The following is a 26,058-nucleotide window of genomic DNA, read 5'->3' on the forward strand; positions in this document are numbered from 1 at the left end:
TGGTAGTAGACCCTCTATTAGGCTTCTTTACATATTGAGCTCTTTGGGGAAATACCCCTCCTCCAACCGCCTTTTACCATCTGGTTCCCTCCCTCTCATAGGAGCCTTTCTTTATTGGCAGAGCGCTATGTGCCAGGTCTGTGGGAAGGTAAGAAGAGTGTGTAGTTTAGTGGTGCTTAGACCTTGCTCCAGGGGGTCCCAAAGGTCCTGTAGCCATTCCTCGGGGGTCACCAGGGAAAGTGTGTGTCTGGTGGGGTGCCTGAGTGGTTGAAGTTTTATCTACTCCTACATCATTCCAGGACCTTCTGCTTTCCTTTATTCTGCATAGAGGGCTTCTGTGTAAGAGTCCATCTAAAGAAAAGATTGCACTAAAAAAAGACAGTTTGAAAACCATTGACCTAATTTTTTCCACTGAATTTACTCAGAATGACTTTTTATAGTAGTTCAACCCTCCCGGCTTGTATTTGGCCAATAGGATGGCAGAGCAATCTGGTCAAGGCATTGGCAGCAGCTGCCCAGAGTCAAACAGAGGGGACCTGTGAAGTTGTCCCCTCAGCTGCAAGGCTCACCTTTTGTGTCTGAGAAAGACCTTTCCTGGTCTAGACTAGTACTATTTGTGGTAATAAGTAAATAACACAGGAATTTTAAGGGGAGCTACCACACATAAATTGACTCCAAAGACACTCTCCGAAGAATTCCCAAAATATTTTAAGCAGTGAAAATACTGTTGAAATAAGTTTATGGCTCTTAAAAATGCTGTAAGCTCTAAAATAAGCTCTCAGAGTCTTTTGGTGGCACTCATTATATCAAACTATAACTTCCCAGAGGGCAGGAGACTGGGCTTTGCTTTATTAACTTTGTGAGGTATAAGTTAAGGCAAAACCTCAGAGCTCTATGATAATCAGGGGTTGACCAATTGCTCAATTACTGAGTTATAACAGTGAATCTAATGTAACCAATCAGAATATCTGGCTTGTTCTACTTTTATAAAGATACTAGGGCAGTGATGGCGAGCCTTTTGAGCTCGGCGTGTCAGCATTTTGAAAAACCCTAACTTAACTCTGGTGCCGTGTCATATAGAGAAATTTTTTGATATTTGCAAACATAGTAAAACAAAGATTTATATTTTGATATTTATTTTATATATTTAAATTCCATTTAACAAAGAAAAATCAACCAAAAAAATGAGTTCACGTGTCACCTCTGACACGCATGTCATAGGTTCGCCATCACTATACTAGGGGCCCAGTGCACGAATTCGTGCACCTTGAAAGGAAATGTGGGCCATGAGGCTGCAGTAGGCACAGATGTGGGTCTAGACTCTAGGCCCATCCTCTGCACCCCAGCCTGGCTCCTCCCACCACTGCCCCCAGTCCCCTGTCTGCCAGCAGCCCCACTCCCACCACTGCCGCTCCCATGCACTGATGGTACTGGCCCCGCTCGTACTCACTGACAGTGCAGAGTGATTGGGGCTGGAGCCAGCAGCGGGTGCAAGCAGAGCCAGTGTCATCAGCAGGTGCAAGCGGTGGCTGCTGGCCCCAATCACCCCTCAGGAGCAGGAGGATGTGGAGAAGCCCTCAGGGGCGGTCAGTGCCGGCAGCCACCACTTGCACCTGCTGATGGCACCAAATGATCGGGACCGGTGCCGGGCAGCAGGTGCAAACACCAGGTGGGACCAAGGCATGTGGGAGCAAAGAATTTTCAGTAACCACCAGAGGCTCGTCCTTATAAAAGCAACCAGTGCCCCACCTTGGTCTGGTGCCCCAACTCACCTGCTCCACCATCCTGCCATGGCTAACTCCTGCCATGTTCCGTACACGCCCCCTGGTAGTCAGCACATGTCATAGTGACCAGTTGTTCAGTTGTTCCACCATTTGGTCTATTTGCATATTTGCCTTTTATTATATAGGATTTCAAGGATCCATATATTTGCATATGCATTTCTGGAAGATGCTTTAGAATGTAGGCTTCCTAAGTCAAGTCTATTTTATTTTTTTACCATGCTCTGTTCATTGATGTATTGTGAGATGATGCCTGACATATAACAGGTGTTCAATAGATATGTGCTGAATTAATGAATTTACTAGAAAATGGTAAACTCTCCTTTGGGGAATAGGCCTAGAGGTTGGCAGAACTATTACTTTAAACATTTTACTATTTTATTTTTTCATTACAGCTTGCATTCAACATTAGTTAGTTTCAGGTGTACAACACAGCAGATAGACATTCATATACTTTACAATGTGTTCCCTCAGATAATTCAAGGGCTCACCTGGCACCATAGATAGTTATTAAAATATTGTTGACTATATTCCCTATGCTTTACCTTATAACCCATGCACATTTTGTAACTACCAATTAGTACTTCTTGAATCCTTCACTTTTTCATCCTACCTCCCAACACTCTTTCCCTCTATCATCCACCAGTTTGTTCTCTGTGTCTATAAGTCCATTTCTATTTTGTTTGTTCATTAATTTTTTTCTTTAGATTCCTCATATAAGTGATATCACATGCATTTGTTTTTCTATGTCTGGCTTATTTCACTATATATCTGAAAAAACCCAAAACACTAATTTGAAAGAATATGTGCACCCCCATGTTCATTGCAACATTATTTATGATAGCCAAGATATGGAAGCAAACCAAGTGTCCATCAATAGACGAATGGATAAAAAAGCTGTGGTACAATGGGATATTACTCGGCCATGAAAAGAACAAAATCTTGTAATTTGCGATAGCATGGATAGAATTATTAATTTCTAACTTATACCCACATATGGTATTTATGTGGGGAGGGTGGGAAGAATGTCTGCTTCTATCCTTGTGCTTTTGCCCAAAGAGAAGATACTGCCCTTGTTTCACTGTCGTCCTTTGTCCTTACGACCCCTCCCCTGCCTCCTACCAGCAAAACCGAGAACTGTCTATTCTTGCTGGTGGTTCTCAGGCCTTGCATCCCCAGTGGGCAGGATTTCATTCTTGCCCACCCATACCTCACCCCATTCCAGAAGCACATGTGGCCACACTTATGCTTCAATGTCAGCTTTCCTACCAGTGCCTTACTCCTCAAACCTGGACATTTTAGAATCAATTAAGTGGGTGTAAGAAACCTGGAGTGGAATAGAGCTATTCTGGGAATAAATAAACATTGTATTTTCTTCCCATTGGCTCTTATCTTTCTACATATAGTGTTCCCACAGAAGAGAACTGCAGGGTGGGTGTGGTGCCACTCAGGACCCCAAAACTCAACCCAACCCCAGATACTGAGGCACTTTTATTTATTTAGTTTAATATATGCTTATATTATCTTTGAAAGGAGGGTATGGATTAGAACATAAGAATAAAGTGAGGAGTGAGTATGGGGGTAGTCGTTTTTCTGTCCACCTACACAACAGAATAATTATTTTTCATAAATTATGCTGGAGGCATTTGCATTTATAAACAGGAGAGAAAATAGTAGGCTGGCAGAATGATTTGGCATTAAAAGACTCTTTGAGAAAACTGGTTCATAAAATCATTAAGTACTTCATTTAAAGCAAAAATGCAAAGAAACAGAATTTTCGAGAAAAACTTTAGAGTCTGAAACAGAGATGAACAAACTCATTGTGGGTGGGGATGAGGAGTCATGCTGTGTAATGTCTGAAGAAGGATCGCAATTAGAAGAGTTGTTCTAGAAATTGAGTAAGGATGAACACTTTTCTATTCTGAGATGGTTTCTGTGTTGTGCCTATATTAGCAATAACTAACAATAACAATGATAACTAGCATCCATTGCTACTGATTGAATGAAGCACAGGACTTCTTTACATGAATTATTCCAATGAAGAAGGTGTAACTATTATCTCGTTTTACAGATAAGGAAATTAACATACAGGTAGGCTCAGGCCACATACTACTAAGTGGCAGGAGTAGGGTGCTGATGTTGGCTCGTACAGGATCCAGAGACATGTTTGTGTACATCTCTCCCCAACACATGTTCAATGATGTCAAGTTGGTAGCTTGATATGTGTTATTGTAAGAGAATTTACACCACAGGAATTGACAAATTTGCAAATTCTGTGTTGTTGTTTTTTTCTGTTTATTTGTGTGTTTTGTTTTTGTTTTTGTTTTTGTTTTTGTTTTCTGGAGAGCTGGCTGCTAAACATTTACTGACACCTCATAGAATAGGATTCAAACCCAGGTAGTTTGATTGCAGACCATTTTCAAAAATAAATGTTTTCATGCAAAATTGTTGATAACTAGGGGCCCAGTGCATGAATTTGTGTACCTTGAAAGGAAGTGTGGGCCACAAGGCTGCAGTAGGCACAGGGGCGGGTCTTAGCCCATCCTCCGCTCCCCTGCCCGGCTCCTCCTGCTGCAGCTCCAAGTCCCCTGTCTGCTGGCAGTCCCCCTCCTGCCACCATAGCTCCTACATGCTGACAACACTGGCCCCACTCGCACCCGCTGGTGGTGCAGAGCAATTGGGGTCGGCACTAGCAGCAAGTGCCATCAGTGGGTGTGACCAGTAGCTGCTGCCTCGATCGCCCCTCAGGAGCAAGGGGAGGTGAAGAAGCCCTTAAGGATGATCAAGGTCAGCAGCTGCTGCTCACACCCACTGATGGCGCCAAGCGATTGGGACTGGCACTGGGCACCAGCAGAGAGTGTGAGCAGTGGCTCTGGCACAAAGAATTTTCAGTAACCACGAGAGGTTCGCCCCAATGACAGTGACCAGCGCCCCACCTTGGTCTGGTGCCCCAATCACCTGTTCCAGCATCCCGCCACAGCTGACGCCTGCCATGTTCCGCACATGCCCTCTGGTGGTCAGCGTATGTCATAGTGGCCAGTTTTTCTGGTTGTTCCACCATTTGGTCTATTTGCATATTAGACTCTTATTGTATAGGACTAGAGGCCCGGTGCACAAAAATTTGTGCACTCGGGGGGGAGTGGGGGTCCCTCAGCCCGGCCTGTGCCCTCTAGCAGTCTGGGACACCTCAGGAGATAATGACCTGCTGGCTTAGGCCTGCTCCTGGGTGGCAGAGGGCAGGCCCAATCCCTAGGTGCAGCCCCTGGTCAGGCTCAGAGCAGGGCCAATCAGGGGGTTGGGGAGATCCCCCCTGTCACTCACAGAGTAGGGCCGATAGGGGAGTTGGGGCACCGCCCCCTGTCACACACAGAGCAGGGCAGATCAGGGGGTTGGGGCGCCGCCACTGTCACACTCAGGGCAGGGCTGATGGGGAGGTTATGGCTCTACCCCGTCACACACAGAGCAGGGCCCTTGGGGCGGGGGCGGTTGGCGCACTGCACCCTGTCACAGAGCAGGGCCGATTAGGGGGTTGGGGTGCCTTCCCCTGTCACGAACAGAGCAGGGCAGATAGGGAGGTTGTGGCCCCACCCCCTGTCACACACAGAGCCGCAGGGCTATCAGGGGGTTTGGGCACTGCCCCCTTTCATGCTGATCCCGGTGCCAGGAGGCCTCGTGGCTCCGCTGATCCAGGTGCTGGGAGACATATTACCCTTTTACTATATAGGATAGAGGCCTGGTGCACGGGTGGGGGCCGGCTGGTTTGCCCTGAAGGGTGTCCTGGATCAGGGTGGGGGTCCCCACTGGGGTACCTGGCCAGCCTGGGTGAGGGGATGATGGCTGTTTGCAGCTGGTCACACACCCTTCAGGGTGGGGGTCCCTACTGGGGTGCCTGGCCAGTCTGGGTGAGGAGCTGAGGGCTGTTTTCAGGCTGGCGGGTAACTGAAGCTCCCAACCGCTCCTTTTTTTCTTTCTTTTTTTTTTTTTTTTATCTGGGCCAGCTTTAGCTCTGAGGCTTGGCTCCAGCTCTTAGGCCTCCACTGCTGAAAGCAGGTATCTGGTTTGTTTGGGTTCTATAATCGAAACACTGTTTCAACTCCAGCTCTGAGATCCCAGCTGGCTGAGAGCAGGTTTCTGGGGTTTTGTTTAGCTTCTATATTTGTAACAAAGTTTCAAACTGCAAGCTCAGAGGCCGGCAGCGGCAGGCGGGAATGTTAGCTTCCTCCGTCACTGAAGCAAGCAAGCCTCATGTTCGCTTCAAGCTGCCTGGCTGCCAGCCACCATCTTGGCTGGCAGTTAATTTGCATATTGCCCTGGTTAGCCAATGGGCAGAGTAGCGGATGTACGACTAATTACCATGTTTCTCTTTTATTAGATAGGATAGTGTTACAAATTGTGTCACATAAGACAATGTGAGCCACTTTTTAATGGGTATTCTGTTGCTTCCAACCAAATGCACCCTAATTTGATTCCTAGCATTTCCTTATAGGATGATGAACATTAAATGAGGTGATGCATTTGAACCCGTTAGAACAGGGCTTTCCACAGTGTTAGTCACAGTAGAATGCACAGCAGAGACGTGGCCCTAATGTTATTATGGCCATAGTTTAAATAATTTTTTTTCCTTCATAGGAACCAATGAGTGTTAACATTAACAATATTTCTACTTTCTCTCCCAGAGTCTATAACCTGAGGCAAAAAATACGTTAAAGAAAGTCATTGGATAAACCAATGATATTAGTCTAAAAATTAGTTTTACCACTTTCAAGCTCCATGAAAACAAAGGCTGGACAATTGCAAACTTCTGTGTATCTTAGGATTCCCTCCCACCCTCCATCTGCCTGCCACTCCCCACCTTTTGTGGGGATCCATGGAGTGAGGCTACAGTCACGCTAACTGAGCCTGGATTATGACCAGCTGAGCACCCACAAGACATGACATCATTTTTCAAAACCCAAATCAGTATAGATGTGATGCTATTACTTGACTTAGATGCTAAGGGCTTTGGGTAAAAAAATAATGATTCTTCATCACCAGAAAAGTAATGTTATCTTTAGGGGTAGCTAAAATGACAGCCACAACCAAACCAGCAAGATCAATAAGAAAATGAACAACATGTAATTTCTCAGTGCTAACTAGATATCAGGCACTTTTCTAAACCTTTGAATTTGCTGCAGCATTGCTTCATTTTATTATCTCCACAACCCTCTCATTGACATACAGTAATTGTCCCTATTTTTGAGAAGAAAGAACTAAAGTGTTAGGAGTATGGGATCTCTGTGTTGAAATCATCTAGGTGGTGAATGGTTGAGAGAATTTGGAACCTGTGACAATTTGACTCTAGTGATCTTGTCCCCAGTGATGACACCACACTGCCAAGGCGTCCCATTGAGGGAATGGGGCTGAAGGTGTGGTGCTGGGGCTTCCAGGCTCTGAGATCATGGTCAGACTAGAATCTCCACAGTAAAACTCCCCTTGAACTGTGTTGCCCATGGCCTTCTCTGACCACTCGTTCACCTAACCTATTGCTTTGGTTTTGGGTCACTTAATACATTCAGCCTTGAACACATTCAAAATTTTTGTATGTCTGAGTTTCATTGTCATCTTTCCTTGACTCTAAATGCAGTTGTATTTTGGCTCCTACCTGAACCCTGAATGCTGCCAACTTGAATATCTTATGTACAAACTACTCCATTTAGCTGGCTAAAGACACCAACTGCCACTCCACTTTCAACAGACATAGTAACAATAGATTGTGATTAAAGAACTGGGCAATATGTGTTTAAAGAAAGAGGTTTAAAATATTTTATTAGAGATCATACATTAATGTTGAACATATATCAATGTTGAACATACATCAAGATTGAACAACACTTAAATATTATGGCATCCATATTTAGAAGGACAATATAAATGCTTATAATTTGAACAATCACTTTATTAAAGAAATAAAATAAATTCCTTTTCAACAGTGGGCTGCATGATCCATCAAGTATATTTTTCAATAATTTATTCTTCTTCTTAGTAATATATACATTTATTTTCTTCAGACACACACACAACGAAAGTGATTGATTCTTTACCACTTCACATCATAAACAAATGGACCTGTAAAAATGGCATGTAGAAAATTCAGAAATATTTAAACAGCACATTCCAAGGATATTGAGTCCATTTAAGAGACATTAAATGTTTTAGAAGCCATTGAGTCAGCCTGGGTGTCATATATGTGCATCAATACAAAATGCTGCAGCAAATTCAAGTATAGCAATTCTCTCACATGAACATATTTATCTGACTCAGGAGAATATTCTTCTTTCAGCATAGAGCACACACCAAACTCTCAGCATGATACAGTTAAACTCTAACATGGAGGGAACGGGGTAAGATCAACTCAACTGACCAAATACCAAAACCTGGAGGAGGGCATAAATCACAAACACGGTATAGTTAGAAATTGTACGTTACAAGGATCTTATTTGTCACAACAATCATAAGGGCTCTAGGAAAACCATAACAGCAAATGTGGCCAGTCAGCTCACATTTGCTTTTCTGGAAACGTGGAAATGCCACGTTCCTCTTTTGAACAGATCTAATGGTGAGAGAAACAGAAAAGCTGCAGTAAGCCAGGAAATGGCACAGGGTTCATGTTTAAATGGCATCAGCTGGATTTACTAAAACACGGTTTTAATTTCAAAGACAAAGCAAGCCTCCAAATTTGTTTTTATTAGCCCCAGAAAGCCACATCCTTCCTAACTGCTAGTTGATTGTAAAGGAGCAACTCCAAGGCCCTCACTTTTGCTTCCGTTTCTCCCACCACCTCTGCTGCATTGGAGCTGTGATAGGCACCCTTCACTCTGACAGCAAAGATACTGACCCTTCAGCGATGGACGACGAGCCAGCCAGCCTTTGGGGTACTGGAATGATACAATGACTTTCTAGATTTTTTGTAGGGAAAATACTCTTTCTCTTAAAGCTTACTGCACAATGTTTTCTCACTAAAAAACGATTTCTCAATTTTTAAAAACGTTAAGTAATAGCACATAAGACTTGCGTATTAAGACTTCCAAAACATTTGTTTGTTCTTATGAGTGAGCCACTTTTTGTTGAAGCAAATGTTTTTTGCATGATGAGAAAGAAATAAACTTTTCTGTGTTCAGCCAAGCTGAACATGGGAGCTTTGTCAGAAAAACCCCTGGACTCATCATTTACTGGCTCGTCCTCAATTCTTCATTGGAATAGAACAAAACAAAACAAAAGAGTGAGGAGGAAAGCAGGTGTGGTTGGTCTGAAGGGAACTTGAGGGATGAGGTTTGCAAAGCCAAGTGGCCATCCATTTAAGCAAGACTGACTTCCGCGTGCCCTAACAGAACGGAGGAGGTGGCAAAGCTAGCACATGCCTGAGGTTCACTCCTTCCTTGATTGGAGCAGCTCCTTCTGTCCCACTCCATTCCGTCCTCCAGGATCCAACTCAGGGGTCACTATTTTGGGGAAGGCTAACTCCAAGGCTGGTGGGTGCCTTCCACCAAACTCCCAGGGGACAACACTTACCACTCTCTGCTATAATTATTGATTTGCCTGCACTCCCCACAGACCACAGGAGCCTTGGTCATGAAGAACATGTGTCCATCATTGTCCTCCACTCTCGGGACCTGTGCCTGGAGCCCTTACTGATAACACAGATGGATAAATGAGTGACAGACCCGCTGTGTGTTATGGCAGCTTCCCTTGGCAGAAGGTGATTTTGTTTTGCAGCAAGGATTTTTTGTTTGTTTGTTTGTTTACTTCTGTGAATATGCTAGAGTTTGAGGGGCACAATAGGGGGGAGCTGACTCTCAAAAAATTTGTATTCACAGTTACTCCTAAAATCACTGTTGTCCCAGCATTGACAATAGTAATATGTTAGGTTTGTGTCTTAGATGAATGCTTGATAAACAAGTACATCCATGTGGACATACAGGCTCCTGACTGTGGGTAGCAGGAAAGGGGCCGGGCTGGACACCCTCCTTGCTGGGTGGTAAGGACAGCACCCGGGGGCATACACCAGGCTGCATGTAATGGTTGTCTGTCCCTTCAAAATCAAGGCAGAATGACCTGTAATGAATTACATCCATGGTTTTCACATACACAGCATCATGCATCAACATGACCCAAATGTTATCCTTCCGTAGAGTAAAAATTCTTACTCCAGACACAACGCCTCCATTTCTACAAGTTTAGACTTTGGTAGAGCTGGTTCTTTGTAAATCGAGGCCCACACTCATTTCCCTGTTTTCCAGGCCAGTCACATTCTGTTCCCTAGGCGATGATGCTGTCTCCCTTCTTCCAGCGCTGCAAGAAAGGAAAACTCTTCGTTTTAATTTGGGTCAACACCAACCAGTTCACCCTTTGCCATAACTCAGCAGTTGCTTCTCAAAACCCAGAAGACTGAAATAGACATAGGCTGTGTTTATACAAAGCAGAGTTGGGCAAAGAACCTCATCCCTGAAAGTAACTTTTCCCCTCCATTTAAAATAAGTATGAGATTCTGAGTCACGAGAGACCATTTGACAGGTCCCTGCCAAACAAGGCCTTTGAGTATGGCTGACAGCCTAAGGCAGACTGAGTCCTGGTGGGCTGAGCTTACACAATGGACTTTCCTGTCAAGCCACCTGCCCAGAAGAGCCCTGGAGATCATTTCAAGGGATCCACCGAAATGTTGGGGCTCTCACCGACAGCACTTGAAACTAGAGCTGAGACTGAAAGCGGGTGCTCTCATGATGTGGGTTTCAATTCAGCTAAAATTAAAACTGCCTATGGTTCATGACTAGACATTTGCTGTTTTATCTTGTAAACACTGACTTCTACAGTTACCCAGGCCAAGCATAGCTCAGCCCTACTTCCTGAGATGATTTTAGACCCAAGCTTTGTTTCAGATACTCTAGTGTTTTCCAATGGTCAGAATTACTTCTCTTTCTACAGACACACATACATCTTTATGACAGCATTCCTTCCTCCACATCTGATGCATTAGCATGTGTTTGGATTCAGGCTTGAAAAGCTGAAACAAAATTTCTGTTGCAGAATGTCAGCACTCATGTGCTGAAGTTTAAGTATCAGGGTTGAGTGTGACATTCAGCAAAGGGAGGCAGAGGGTCTGCTGAGCTGCTGGAGACAAAAGCAAGCATGAGACCCTATTTTTTAATTCAGTTGCTCCCTAATAAACGTTTACCCTCTTTAAAAATATAGGTAGAAAACTAACAATAAATTGTTATTTAAATATTTATCATACTTGCTTGTTTTGCTCTTTAAAGTACTTTATGGGTTACTTTTTAATATTCTTGTTACTTATCAAACTAAATGTGGGCATTTTTATTTTTGATCGAAGCGGCTCACTCACCTCCCCATCTACCAATGCTCCCTCTTTCCCTGCTCTTTACGATGACAATCCCTCTGCTCTGACACAGCGCCTGGGTGGGAGCGGCACTGTGGATGAGAAGCATTCAACCCGATGCTCAGCGTTTGATTAATGGGCCAAGCAAAGCCCTCCCAACCCTTGAGACATTAATTAGCCAAGCTGCCGAGCTGAAATCTTTTCATTATGAAAGATAAGGCTGGGTTTAGCAAAAGGAATGGGGACCAGAGTGAGGAAGAAAGGCAAGTTTTTTTTGTTTTGGTTTTTTGTTGTTGTTGTTGTTGTGTGTGTGTGTGTGTGTGTGTGTGTGTGTGTGTGTGTGTGTTTGCGTGTGTTTTTTATAAATCAATAAACCATTGCTACACTCATTCAAACCTGTTTTTGGATGGCTTTGGCCTCAATACACTTTATACTTTTGTAGGCCCTGCCTTGTCACATGATTTCTCCTCTTTTCATTTCTAGATTGGACTGAAGCTGATGTACTACCTTACTCTAGACAACTTACCCATTGCCGGATTGGGGACTTGTGGTGATACAGCCTCCCACGTGCACCTTGGTGACCCATCTCCCAGGCCTGGATTCTGACATTGGTTCCTGATCCCATTTGCTCTGTCTCACCTCTCTCTCAAGGTCTAGGGCAGTGGTCGGCAAACTGCGGCTCGCAAGCCACATGCAGCTCTTTGGTCCCTTGAGTGTGGCTCTTCCACAAAATACCGACATCTGCGCATGGGCCACGAAGTTTCAATCGCACTGTACTTGCGCACCCGCATGTGGTACTTTGTGGAAGAGCCACATTCAAGGGGCCAAAGAGCCGCATGTGGCTCAAGAGCCGCGGTTTGCCAACCACTGGTCTAGGGTCTGTCTCATTCAGTGACGGCATTCTGTTTTCCTGGATGCAGATGTCTCCTGGGGGATCCCAGGCCTGCCTACTCTAGATGGCACTAACCTGGGATTTCCCACTGCTGTGCTCTGCACCCCTGATGAGAATCTCAGTGCGACTTTTAAGAAGCCCAGTGTTGTCAACCATTACCTGAGCCTTCCTGGTGGGTCACTTTGGTATTTCCAAGTCCCATGGACCTGCTCTACCAGTCCCTGCCTGTAGCTAGTGCTTGGATCTTGTCCCTCTTTGTCCCCTCTCTTGTTGCCTGCTCCGAGGGGTCCTGGTCCCCAGATATGACCACCCAGGTGCTGAGGATTGTTAGGATCATACAAAACAATTTGACTGTTTCTGCCCTTCCGAGTTTTAATCTAGTTGAGAAGATAGACATATGTAGCTACAGTATAAAGTAAATTTAAAAGGGAGAAAAATATAGATTTTTATAAATGACAGAAAGATCACAGTAAAATGCACCATTGGTTGCCAGATGCATTTTACAGACAATTGCTGTGGCTATTTGGAGACAGGATTCAGGAAGGACTGAATTTAAACATCTGACCTGGAAAAAGAATTGTGGATAAATTTTTATGAGCTAAAAGGAGAGTGGGAAGGAAATTGTTATGGTTTGAATTGTGACTCCCCAAATTTTATGTGTTGCTATCCTAACACCTTGTGCCTCAGAATGTGACTGTATTTGGAGATAGGGCCTTTAAAGAGGTAATTAAGGTTAAAATAAGGTCATCAGGATGGGCTGTGATCCAATCTGATTGGTGTCCTTTTAAGAAGGGGAGATTAGGACACAGACACACAGAGGGAAGGCCATGTGAGGACATGGGGAGAAGACAGCCATCTGCAAGCCAAAGAGAGAGGCCTCAGGAGGAGCAACCTGCTGACACTTGGATTTCAGGCTTCCAGCCTCTGGAACTGTGAGAATAAACCTCCGCTGTTTAAGCCTCAGCCTGCGGTGCTTTGCCAGGACAGCCTGAGCACACTGATACAAGGCATTCCAAATGCATGGGGCTGTGGCAGCAAAAGCAGGAGCACACGTGGGAGGAGACGACCCTTTGCGTGGGGTAGTGAGGCTCCTGGATATGATGAGAGACTAGAGGGCGTCTGTGAATGAGTCCCAGGAGAGGTGGGCCGGAAACAAAGCAGGAGCACCAGGAAGAAGGAACCTTTCACCCAGCTGAGGTCTGTGCATCAGGTTAGCATTGCTTAATGCTGACCTGGAACCAGCTTGACTCTATGAGATCAATCCAGGCTTTGAAGAACCTATGGGGAAGTGAAAGGGAAAAGCCACAAAGACGAGAGATGAAGGATGAAGAGGAAGAGAAAGAGAAGGTGACTTCGTGGGGCTTGGTAAATTGTCAGAGGGTTGTAAGTTGTCAGGGAGTGAGAGTAGACTGGTAAGAAGAGGTGCACTCTGGTGAGGGGCCAGACACCACTCCTAACTACCCGCTCTTTTTAATATGTGGCTGCTCATGTGTTTGTATCTTTCATTTGGAACTAACAGTAAAAAGCAGAAAGACAGCAATGTGGGCAGAGGGTGAAAGCCCTTGGGAAGGACCTTGAGCTGCCTTCACCTTACCTGCGTCCCTGGAGGCTGGGGGGGTGGGGGTGGGGGCAAAAGGGCCAGCTTGCAGCATCAGGCCTAATGCCTGATATGGGGAGGGGATGAAGGGTCTGAGGGAAACTCCGCCTTATCACCTAGGGTTATGCATGGCACTCTCTATCCCACGGGAACTGGCACCCACAGGAGTAAGGGCATCCCACCCCAACGTCAGTCACTGCCTATAAGTTTGGCAAGAAGTGGAGTTTAGAATTATTGAGAGAGAGGAAAAGATAAGGAAAGGAGATAGACAGAAGTGAATGAAGCAAGACAGACAGGGGGCAGCGAAGGGAAGCTGCCACACCGAGGTGGCCCAAGCCTTCCTTTCTGTGTCCTGCGTGGACAGTGGTGCTACTACTGGCCTCGATCCTTCCATGTTCTTTCATGTCAGTCCTGCACCCATTACTACTCGAGGCCTCACCCTGAGCCCTGCGGGAGAGTTGCATCTCCTAACATTGCAGATACCTGCCCCAGGTCTGGGAACATAACACCTTGTTTCTAACCTGGAATGTCTTCCTCTCCTTCATCGCCCATTAGCACTGGAGAGAGAACAGGGAACAGGTCCCTCCAACAAAGCACTACCTCAGAGAAATATGGCTTCATCGCCTCATAGTAATGCCATTTCAAGTCAAGTTAAGCAATTTCAGCCTTAAATGAAAAGGAAAAATAGGAAAAGAAGGAAAATGAGGAGGAGAAGAGACCTGCTAGAACTAGTACCTATTTGTCTTTGGGAAGACATCCTTCTCCCAGCACCTCTTTCTGTGCCCCACTTTGTAATGAGCTCCAGGGCACACTCTCCAAGGCCCTAGTGCAGGGGGCTGTGGTCAGGAGGCCTTCCCAGAGCCACACTTAGCCTGAAGGCTTCTGGGAATTGCTTCAGCAGGGTTTGCAGTCTGGGAGGGACTTCACATCAGCCCTGGTCAAATGGCACCTACTGGTTGTTGCTACTCTCAGGGTCAGCCAGGATGTGTTGGGGGATTTTGCCAATGAGGTGAAGAGTTGAGAGATCTCCATGGATTCCCTTGGGATTCTGCTGACTTGCTGTTCTACAAAATACAACAGTGGAGGGCGTGGTGGGTGCTTCCCTCTTATCCTGACGCCTATGTAGAAAGTCACAATGATAGACTAAGTGTATCTTTTGGGTGGACAGGTGATATAGAGCCAATCCCACCGCTGATTATGAGCTTGTCACTTTATACCTAACAACTCATGCAGGTTGGGAACATTAAGCTAGTCAAGTGGAGATGTATCAATGGCATATTAAACAAAAAGAATGTTTGCTGAACACCAAAATCTGCTTAGCATTATATTCATAAAAGTGTAAGCTAGCAATTGTATAGATCAGGGGTGGCAAGTTACGGTCCATGGATTAAATCTAGCCCATGCCTGTGAACTAAGACTGGTTTCTACATTTTCAGAGGATTGTCCTCCCCCCCCCGCCACACACACACACTCACACTCAAAAAAGGAAATTAAGCAAAGCAGCATGTGTTACAGAGATGGAATGGCTCCACAATGCCCAAATGCCTAGCTATGTACAGAAAAAGTATTCCGGCCTCAGGTATCCCTTAAATAGATCTTTATTCTTTAGTTCATCTGAGAACAACCTTCCTCTCCCCCATTTCTAGCAATGCCTCTTGGAAGAATGCATTCTTGACTTGCAATAAATGAGCTTGGAACACACCCAGCTCATTAGCTAGGGACCGTCTGTGCCTCTCTGTATGTTTCATGCCAAGTGCATTTAGTGCAGGAGAGGAAGTGAGCAGTTTGCTAACAGTGATCATCAGGTTGTATACAGATGACTCTCAGGCTCCCTGGGAAAGGAGGGCCTTGAGATTCCCTTTGGGACCTTTGCATTCCTGAGGTCCTGAAGGTGTCAATCACTGCTGGCTTTACCTTATGTGTCACCCCATTGAGCAAGACAAGAGCTCCCTGCCCTGCTTATTTCCTTAGCTTTGCTGTTGACTATCTAGGGAGAAAGAGCAGAATTACATCAGCTTGCTTTTTAGCCAATGAGAGAAGCATAGACAAATATGCACTCAGTCCCTAGAACAATCTTGTACTGCACAGCTGCTGAGCTATACGAGGAGAGAAGGTACAAACAGCTGAAAATGTGGACTAGAGATGAATTAGTGAGCATGAAAGTCAGGGTTTCAAGAAACACAATGGGCCTTGGAGATAGTGAAGGCTCATGGACAAACGAGTTAGAGGCTGGATTTGGTTCAAAGAAATCCTTAAACCTCTCCCTACTCCTCTATCCTCATTCCTTCATATGTTAAGTGCAGATACTCTATATTATGGAATAATACTCAGGAAAGACTTGAGATAGGCAGAAGTACTATAAAAGGTATGAAGTAGTGTACAAATGGGAGGAAACATTAAACTGATATTGGGATTTTCTATCTTCACTTATTTAATATTGCATCTGAATGTACCTACTATTATTCAGGCTTTTTAATAGGTCAACATCTTTATTATTTTTTTCTCCAGATACAGTATACATTTGCTCTTAGATTTTTTGATCCAATTAAGTCTGAATTTTTCAGTGTTTAGCAATAATCATTTCTAGCTGATAAGGTGGCAATGTGGACTATGGCACGGAGGGAAAGTAATGTAATAACTCCGCAGTTACACAAAAAGGAAAGAGAAAATGAATACGCATAGCTTTAGGGCAGTTCCTTGCTTATCACTTGCAGTAACGTATTCCTGAACCATCCATCCTGCTTTGAGAATATCTATGGTAAATCTTCTTTCTCCTCAACAGCCCCCTCCCCGATGCCATAACATTCCTTTTGGGTGGGGCACTCAGTAATCTGTGTTGCAAGAGCAAAGGAGAGATGGCATTTTCCTCCACAGGGCAGATAAGGTCCATCCTCAGCCCCCGTGACATTTGGGTCTTGGGAACATGAATGAGGTAATGTTGATGGGAGCACTGGCTAGGGGCCAGTGTCCTCTGTTCAAATCCTGGCTTGCTTTTGCCAGCCCAGCCCTACAACAGTCATCTTGCAGGGACTTTGGAGGCCAGAAGGCCACTACTGCCATTGCTTTTTGAAGATGGTGGCCTACTCCACAGCACACTTTGTAGACAAGGAGCAGTTGCCAACAGTGTTCCAACTAGCTTAACCGGAGCTGTGTGCAGGTGGTTTCATGGTTAAAAGTCCTAGTAGTTTAAAAAGAAATCAGAGTAACAGGTGAGCATACACCTGATGTTGTCTCCATAGTTACCTCTGCCTTCTATTTCAACACCCTGCTTCACTTGCAGAGTTTACCTTCCATGCACTTGGGCTCCCTTCTCCCTTTGCTGATAAACAGAGCTCTTCCCTTAATTAAGTCAACACGTAGGCAGAGGCAGCATCTCTTTTGGCAAGAGGACCTGAGCAGAACCAGCCCCAGGAGCAAGTGAAAATGTGTGTCAAGCTGTGATTAAGTAGCTGTGATTAAAGACTGAATAATTACCCTCCCAAGCAAATAGGTCTTAAAATGTTCTCTCAGGCTACAAGCAGGAAACTTACTGGGCCTGCATGATGGCTCACTATGAAAGGGTAGGGAGGCCGGGACACCCAGGACATCAAGTGTTCATTTAAGAAAGGAAACCCAGGACCCAGGGGAGGCCATCTAATAAGTAGCCACTTTGCCAACCGATTCCCCATCTTCAAAATTTGCCCAGGTCTCTGGCTACCTGGAGATCAGCATTCTGAACCAGGGCCACATCGTGACAGATACGGCATTCACATATTTGACACATTCTCTGAGCTCTGTGCAATCCTGGTGAAATACCTATAATTTATTTTCTCTTTCTCAAACTAAAAAAACAAGATTGTTGGAATACAGTTGATAAAAGTGATGTCATATTTGTTTTTATTTAGTTTAAAAAATGATATATTTCCCGAAAGTGTGCCAATTAACTGTGGTTGGTAGTCAATAGCGCTGGTATCCTATGAAAGTATTTCATACCCACACGTGTGTTTTGCTATTCTAGGCCAATGCAGCAGCCTCTTCTGCATTCTCTTATATGCCCATCTTCTCCCAATTTCATACAGTTTGTGCTCCTTGCAAAGCCTGAGTAACATTCCAGGCAGTGATCCCCAGGAAAGCGGTGCCGTCTGATAGAATTATAGACGCCAAACCCTTTCATTTATGACCTGCTATTTGTTGGTTTTGGCTGGAATGAATATTTGGCAGGATATTTATCAAAGTTAATTGGCAAGCAAATCCCAAGGGAACAAAGCATTAAAAAGTTCGGGTCTGGCTTAGCATCCTTAGCACACCCGGTCCTGACTTGGGGACTTCTACCCCCACTATTCATGAGGCAGGGGTACTGTGGGGAAAAACAACAACATGCAGACTTTAATGTCAGGCAGAACCAGGACTGAATCATGGTTCCTCCTTGGCTTTGAGCCAGTCCTTAATCACTCTCAACTATCAGGTTTTAATCTAAAAAATGTGAATATTTTTGAAATTGTGAAATTGCTATGGGGTTTAGAGACAATGGGTACAAAAATGCCCTGGTAATGCCTGGCACACAGTAGCACTTACCAAAAAAGCCCTAAGAAAATATTTATTTACCCAAATACCACTGTCTACCATGGATGGACCAATTCAAGTAGGTGGTGAGAGAGTTACAAGCCTCAATATTTTGGAGAGTTTAGCATACACTGAGTGATTACAGGCAGGAGCGGTCTCGGATGAGACACAACAGAGGCGAAAGGAAGAAAACTGTGACAAGCAAAATGCTTTCCTGAAATCCTTGCAAACATCTGGGGACATTTTTGAATAAAGAGATTCAAGGTCTCTCTTAATGCATGCAATTTGAATTGCAGAAGAAATCAGGTTTTGCCTATCCCATCATGTCAAGCTGACTTTTTGTGCTGCGGAGACAATCCCAAAGCAGCTGCTTTTCATAACACATTAGAGAAGACATTCTGACCCCTGTTGCCCTGGGCAAATTCTTCAAACTCCAAATAGATGCAGTACACATGTAAGTATAAATATGACCACCATTTGTTTAACCGTGACAATTTTAGATAGTTTTTGGCATGCTCAAAGGTACAGAGATTTTTTGTGGGTGAATAAAAAATATCTTGGATATTGTTATCCCACTTTGGCTAAGTCTTGGGTGACATTATTAATTTCTTGTAAAATTGGAGTGTTTATACATAATACCATATTATGGGAAAGAAAAAAAATGTTAAAGTTTACCTCCCTGGAGGGAGTGGGTTGGAGAAGAGTATAGCAGACAATTATTTATGGATCATTTTGCATGAACACAATTGTCATGGCTTTTGTCTGATGATGGAAAGATTTTCTAGTTGTTTATTTTGATTAGCACTGGCATTAATGCTAGCTTTCTGGTGATCTTAAACTTAAATTTAAATATCTAATATTTAAATTCGTCAGTAATGCAGTTTAAAGATCATCTCAAACATGGAGGCATATTTTGATGAAGAAAAACTGCTACCATTCTTTCATGGGGATGTTGTTCCTGGAAGGGGAAGCCTGGCCAGAGTGTTTTTTAAAATTCAGATTCTGAAAGAAGTTCTTCTCAATAATGAAACTTATTTTTCCTATTAAGGCAGAAGAGGAGCGAGGTTTGCATATTCACATCCTTCCCTGGTGCCTACATCCATAATAGGACAGCCACATCTGGTAGAGCTGTTGTGGGCCATGCAGAAAGACCAGAAGAGCCTAAAAATCCAGCCAACATCTAATGCCAGAACCCAATTTATGAGCACAAGGCAGAATGTCTATCCAGTCAGCAAGAAGACACTCTCCAGAAAGGGGTGAGAAAGTGGTAATATTCTATGTCCAAACACAACCAACAACCAAATCCAGTCCACACACAAACATTCCCTCCATGGCAGTATGTGCAGGCATTAGCCTTTCAGAAGAATTTAAGGAAATTATCATTTTGCTGCAAGGGAAGAAGAAATAGATGATGTTGGCTACTACTTTGCCGTGAAGGTTTAAATAACGGCTACATTCTACTTCAAAATTTTTAGAGGGAATTACCCAAATATGGGGAAAGAGCCCACTGAAATGATAAGTAGTTTTAGACCAGTGATTCTTGTCAATAATTATTTCAAAACCTCATTTTAAATTCTTATTGTGAAATATGAAAAATATTTTAATTTTTACATATAATTACCATCTTCATATTTAGTAGGTATACTGAGTTATTAAGGTTTACCAAAATTTTGGTAGACAAAAACCAAAAAATAGCATGTTGCCTGAAGAAAGTGGAAATAAATGAAGTGAATGGGATACCGGATCTTTTACCAGACTAAATGGACATCTGTCAAAAACGCTTTGCAAACTCCTGCTATTGATGGGCTTTTAGTCAGTATGCTCCCAAGATAAGTGTGTGTCACTCAAATTTCAGAAAGGATATACTCAGATCATAAGGCTCATTCCAACATTCTACAGGTGCATGGAGACCTTGGCTCTCATCCACGATGCAAAAGTGAAGCAGCTGAGAAGAAATGGAAATCAAGATGTGCCTTTCAAAATATTATCACCTGTGGCTTTTCATAATAGAGTTCTGAAAAAGGTAAGTGATTTGTCAAGAAAGATCTTTCTAGGCCATGTCAAAGAGGCTGTAGAGTAATTTTGCAGCCTCTAATTTGCATGAAATTAGCACCCAGTCCACCCCAACCTTTTGATCTTTAAATACTTTACATGAGAAGACTTCCTCCATCTGATCTAGGAACTGCTTAATGGAATTTTGTCCACAGTAGTTAAGTTGAAAAAATTACCCTCATCTCCACTGTTTTCCAATAGGAAAAACCATCCTTTCACTGGCTGGTTCTTTCAACACACTCTAGACCCAAGCCTAAAGGATGTGCCTACGTTAGTGCAGAGATATGCGTGCCCCTCACCCTCATCCTTAGGGAATCAGGAGAAGCAGCTGGTCAAGTCCCCGAAAAAGGTAAATCTCACTGTCAAGTTTAACCCAAGCTGAGACACTGGATGTATCAGAAATGAAGTGTAAAACTTGCTCTAAAAATAATGAGTATCAGCCACCATCTTAAGGCTCTTCCTCTCCAGGCCCTCACCCTGTAAATATCCAACACCGCTGTCAATAGGTTTAGCCTGAAAATAAAATCCCCTCACTCCATCGAGAACTAGCTCCAAACTTAGAGTGTGTGCTGAAAATATTCATGATGAAATCATAATCCTATATTTATAGACTTTTGGATGGTGCATGAAATTCTGTTTCCCATGGTGTTTTTCAATGAAGGGGTCAGACGTGGAGAGCGGGCTCAGAGGATGCCCCAGAGAGCATTAGCCTCAAGGACGTGCTGTTTATCCTCATTTTGAACTGGATGGCCGTGTGACATCCTCCCTCCTCCCTGAGCCCTACCCACTGCCCAAGAGTTGGTCTCCTCCCCGACCCATTCCCAGATGGTCCCTGGTTGGAGGGTTCTGTCTTGTCATCCAAGAAGAATGAACATGCCTAAGATTATCCCCCCTTCCTTCTGACCTTTCCTGTCCTCTAGACTTCCTCCCCGTTTTCACTGAGGGAGATGGTGTGGATCTTAATGGTTGGAATTTGATGGTTCTCTCCATGGCTGGGGGTCGAGGGCCCCATGCAGCAGCAGACCTGCAAAAAGCTTTTACTTCTCACCCGGGCTGTGGTGCAGGCTGATTGGTCTTTGGACACTGTAATCTTGGCAGATCCACGAGGCAAGGAAGAGAAAAACTTCCATTCACAGACCCCATCTGTCTTGGAGATCTTATAGAAGGTCTCTCCTGAGCTCACGGGGATGCGCACCAGGTCCTTGTGCTGCCCCTCCGAGGTGTGGCTGGGTGGGTGCAGGGTGTATCCCAGGGCCCGTTTGGAAGACTGCTTTTTGCGGAGACACTGGATTCTCAAGACATTCTGAAAGGCCTTTTTAAACTCTTGACTGGAGCATGGGTATATAATAGGGTTGATGCAGCTGTTTAGGTATCCGAGCCAAAATGCTATTTTAAAAACTGTTTCAGAGGGCTTGAAGTCAGGGAAGAAAGACCCTGGAAGGAAACACATAGATTCATACATATTATTTGCAAGCCAACAGGTCAATGGTCTAGGAAAACAAGCAAGCAAACCAAGAAACATCCTTTTAGATTATTTTTTAAAAGTTTCAAATGATACCAAGTGCATTTGAGTTTTTCACATTTGACCGACTAGTCCTGATGAATGTAATTCTTTGCACTATCCCCAAGACCATTCTCTTTGGCCCACATGTGCAACATCAATAATGCGAGCAGGCCCAGTGGGTAGGGTCACACTGGTTCTCAGTGATAAACATTCCCTCATGTCTGCTTGAAAGCTTTACATAATGAAAACTAGGAACTTAAGCTGAGTCTACATATGCAAATTTTTTGCCTGAATTTTAAAATAACTTGGAATTCATTCAAATAACCCATATAAAAATGGGGTTATTTTAGTATTCCTTTTGTTCTTTAAAGCAATGTTATACAGACACAACCTAAATAGTTAGGAATTCCTTCTCTCCTGAATATTGGAATTGTATATTTTAATAAGAATCCAAAATTTATAAAATAGTAGCTTTGTCAACTTTTGGCCAGTGATTTTCAATTACACTGTAAGTACAGTCACATACCTACTATGTTTAGACTTACACTGTTATGTTGGTGCAAATTCAGCAGAAACTGCATTTAAATTTTGAGTTGTGATCTTTCCCTGGGCTAGTAATGTGTGGTACGATACTCTCTATGATGCAGGGCAGTGACAGCAAGATGATTTTGCCTAACTGTAGGCTAATGTAAGTGTGCTGAACTCATTTAAGGTAGGCTAGGCTAAGGCAGGTTAGGTGTGTTAAATGCATTTTTTTATTTATGATCTTTTCAACTCATAATAGGTTTATTGGGATATAACTCTATTGTAAGTTGAGGAGTGTCTGTATTTTTCTTTGATGATGCCTTTTGATGTTACAATATGCTTCCCTGCTCAACATACTCTAATGGCTGCCAAATGCTTATAAAATGCTTGTCAACTGCTTGACATTCAGGGTTCTCCGCAGAACTCGACCTAATCTAGCTTTCTAACATTAAAACTCTTACTCTAACCAGACACTATGAACTTGTCTCCAAGTTTGTAGTGAGTCTGGTTGCTCACTTTTTTTTGTCCTCTTGAGTTGGGTCCCAGTGTCTAAAATGCCCTTCCCAATCCTCTTTAGCTACTCAAGTCTAGTTCAGTAGTTAACAAAGCAGGAATCAAGTTTCATACCTCTTTAAATATCCTATATAATAAAAGGCTAATATGCAAATTGACCAAACGGCAGAACGACAGGTTGCTATGATGCGCACTGATCACCAGGGGACAGACACTCAATGCAGGAGCTGCCCCCTGGTGGTCAGTGTGCCAGAAGCCGTGCTCATGGCTGGCAAGTGCAGTGGTGGTGGCAGGAGCCTCTCTTGCCTCCACGGCAGTGCTAAGGATGTCCGACTGCTGGCGGGGAGCAGGCCTAAGCCATTAGTCAGACATCCCCAGAGGGCTCCTGGACTGCAAGAGGGTACAGGCTGGGCTGAGGGACCCCCCCAAGAGCACAAATTTTGTGCACTGGGCCTCTAGTTGTACCATAACTATCACATAGCCGTTGGCAGCAGAATAACAAAACCACGGAACCATAAAGTGGGAAAAATATAAGGCATTATCTTATTCAATTACTCAATATCCAAGTTAAAAACATGATGATTGTCACCCACATGATAGCTATGGTACTAATACAGTGATAGGTAAAGGGATATAGAACTCCCATTCCAGTGTTCTTTATTCTCTTCACAGCTTTTTTCTTTTGCTCCTGCTTAAAACCTTTATTTTATTTTTTAAATTTTTTATATTAATTTCAGAGAGGAAGGGAGAAGCATCCTATATGATAAAAGGCTAATATGCAAATAGACTGAACTGCAGAACAACAGAACAACTGGTTGCTATGATGTGTGCTGACCACCAAGGGGTGTGTGTGGAGCATGGCAGGTGTCGGCTGTGGCAGTATGGTGGAGCAGGTAAGGAAGGGTGCCAGCCAAGGCGGGGCGCCAGTCGCTGTCATCAGGGTGAGCCTCTGGTACTTACTGAAAATTCTTTGCTCCCGCACACTGCAGTCCCACCCGGCACTTGCACCTGATGCGGGCACCGGCCCTGATTGCTTGGTCCCATCAGTGGGTGTGAGAGGTGGCTGCTGGTCCCGATTGCCTCTCGGGGCTTCTCCACCTCCCTCTGCTCCTGAGGAGTGATCGGGGCTAGCAGTTGCTGCTCGCACCCACTGACAGCACCAGCCCTGCTTGTACCCATTGCTGGTGCCGGCCCCAATCACCCCACGCCATCAGCGGGTGGGAGTGGGGCTGGCAACATCAGCGTATGAGAGCCATGGTGGCTGGAGTGGGGCTGCCAGCAGACAGGGGACCAGGGTCCACAGTGGGAGGGCTGGGTGGAGGTGCATAGGATGGGCCGAGAATTGCCCCTGTGCCCACCACAGCCTCACGGCCCACAGTTCCTTTCAAGGTGCACAAATTCGTGCACTGGGCCCCTAGTCAATGATAAGAGAGAACTTTTGATTGGCTGCCTTCTGCATATGCCCAAATGGGGATCAAGCCTGCAACCCAGGCATGTGCCTTGACTAGGAATCGAATGGGTGACCTCCTGATTCACAGGCCGACTCTCAACCACTGATCCACACCAGCTGGGCAAGGCCTTGCTTTTATGTCTTTCTTTTTCTCTCTACTCTATGGACCCATTAGAGGCATGAAAAACTGATGAGTGTCTTTATTCTAGCAAACAATGCCCTAAAATTTAGTAGAGGATCTCATCAATATAAACAAAGAGTACACTTAAATATTACAAAAAAAAAAACAAACCCAAAATGATACAGTGGTCAATGGGAGCATGTATTATCTCTGAGGCACACTTCCTGTTAAGTTCAGTGTGTCTCAAATAAATTAAAACACACACACACACACACACACACACACACACACACACACACAGAGTGGTTTTAAAGTATTATTCTTTAGCTCCAAAGCTTTTAACGTTTTCTTATAATTATAATAAGATTTATTTATATTGAGTGCCTGGTTTGAGCCAGGCCTGTGCTAAGCACTTCACATACAATTTCATCATTATTAGCAACATCCCTACTTTACAAATGAGGAAACAATGGTTTAATGAGGTTGAATAACTTAATCAACGTCACACAGGCAGATGGTTGCTGGTAGAGGTGGGATTTAAAATTGGACAGTTGGATTTTCTAGCCTATGTTCCTTTATGGAATCTCAAAATAGATTTGAATTAATACATCTTTTGGGAAAGAAGGTGTTGAATAGAGAATGATAAAGTGTATAGTTGCAGGAAGCTAAATTGGAAACATGCTTTTTCTTTTTCTTTTTTAAAATTTGTATTGGTTTTAGGTGTACAGTATAATGGTTAGACAATCATATACTTATACAAAGTGATCCCCCCAATATTTTGATGCCTCTGACACAGTCACAAGGTGGCAAACTTCATCTGAGCAGTTCCCACCTGACCCCATGCATAGTTATTGCAATATTATTGACTATATTCCCTATGCTGTACTTTACAGACTATGACTATTCTATAACTACCAATTTATACTTCTTAATCTCTTCATCTCTTTCATCCAGTCCCCTAATCTACCTCCCCTCTGGCAGCCACCAGTCAATGAGTCCATGTGTCTATGAGTCTGTTTAAATTTTGTTTGTTTATGTTTGTTTGTTTACGCTTTTAAAACTTCATTTGAGATGTGAAGAAAGTGGCCAAGGCCAACAGGAGTGGTGGTTTTGCTTGAATATGATCAGTTCTAGAAAACGTTATTTTTACATTATGATACCAATATATTATCCAATATATTTTCCTAATACAACAGTGACATGATTAAGGGAACCCATTTCACAAAGGCATACCTTGATCTGGCCTTAATGAGAATATATGAGCAGGGTATACCAAGAACTACTTTGTCTTAGAATTTCACTATTCTATAAATCAACTAGAAAGGGGAGTACATTTCTATTATTTTAAGAATTTTAATTAAAAGAAAAAGAAAAATACATGAATTATGAATGGGAATGCTAATAAATTGATTTGGGATCCTTGGAATTTCCCCCAATTCCTTCAAGGACACTCTTTCTGCTTACAGAGCCCTGATCTGCATGCATAAATATAAATCTCAAATTTCCTTTTAGTCCCTCCATCGAGGCCCCTTACCTTCAGGTCTGGCTGACTCAGAGCTGAGCTCCTGGGCTCTCTCTACTGTGGCCTTCCTGCTGTGTCTACAGCTTCAGAGCAAAATACTGGTCCTCCCCACTAGGTTTAGATATGTCTAAACCTAGCATGATGTGCCCACTCCCAATATGACAGTTCCATAGGGGCAGGTCATGGGAT

The 26,058-nt window shown here is 43.8% G+C and overlaps 1 protein-coding gene across 2 annotated transcripts in view; it reads right to left on the reverse strand.

The window, feature by feature from the left end:
• Window positions 1–7,578: 7,578 nt before the first annotated feature.
• ADRA1A (adrenoceptor alpha 1A) overlaps window positions 7,579–26,058 on the reverse strand; it is a 109,191-nt gene continuing 90,711 nt past the window's right edge. Inside the window, exons 2-3 of one of the 2 annotated variants that reach the window (XM_036315068.1) lie at window positions 21,283–21,668; window positions 7,579–10,109 (exon numbers count right to left, since the gene is read on the reverse strand). In XM_036315068.1, coding sequence (XP_036170961.1) covers window positions 10,077–10,109; window positions 21,283–21,668 — 419 coding nt within the window. In that variant the 3' untranslated portion in view covers window positions 7,579–10,076. Of the gene's footprint in view, window positions 10,110–21,138; window positions 21,669–26,058 lie in introns of both variants that reach the window. The other variant, XM_036315067.1, reaches the window with a different exon arrangement.

The sequence above is a fragment of the Myotis myotis genome, unplaced genomic scaffold (assembly GCF_014108235.1).
Source record: "Myotis myotis isolate mMyoMyo1 unplaced genomic scaffold, mMyoMyo1.p scaffold_m19_p_6, whole genome shotgun sequence".
NCBI lineage: Eukaryota > Metazoa > Chordata > Mammalia > Chiroptera > Vespertilionidae > Myotis > Myotis myotis.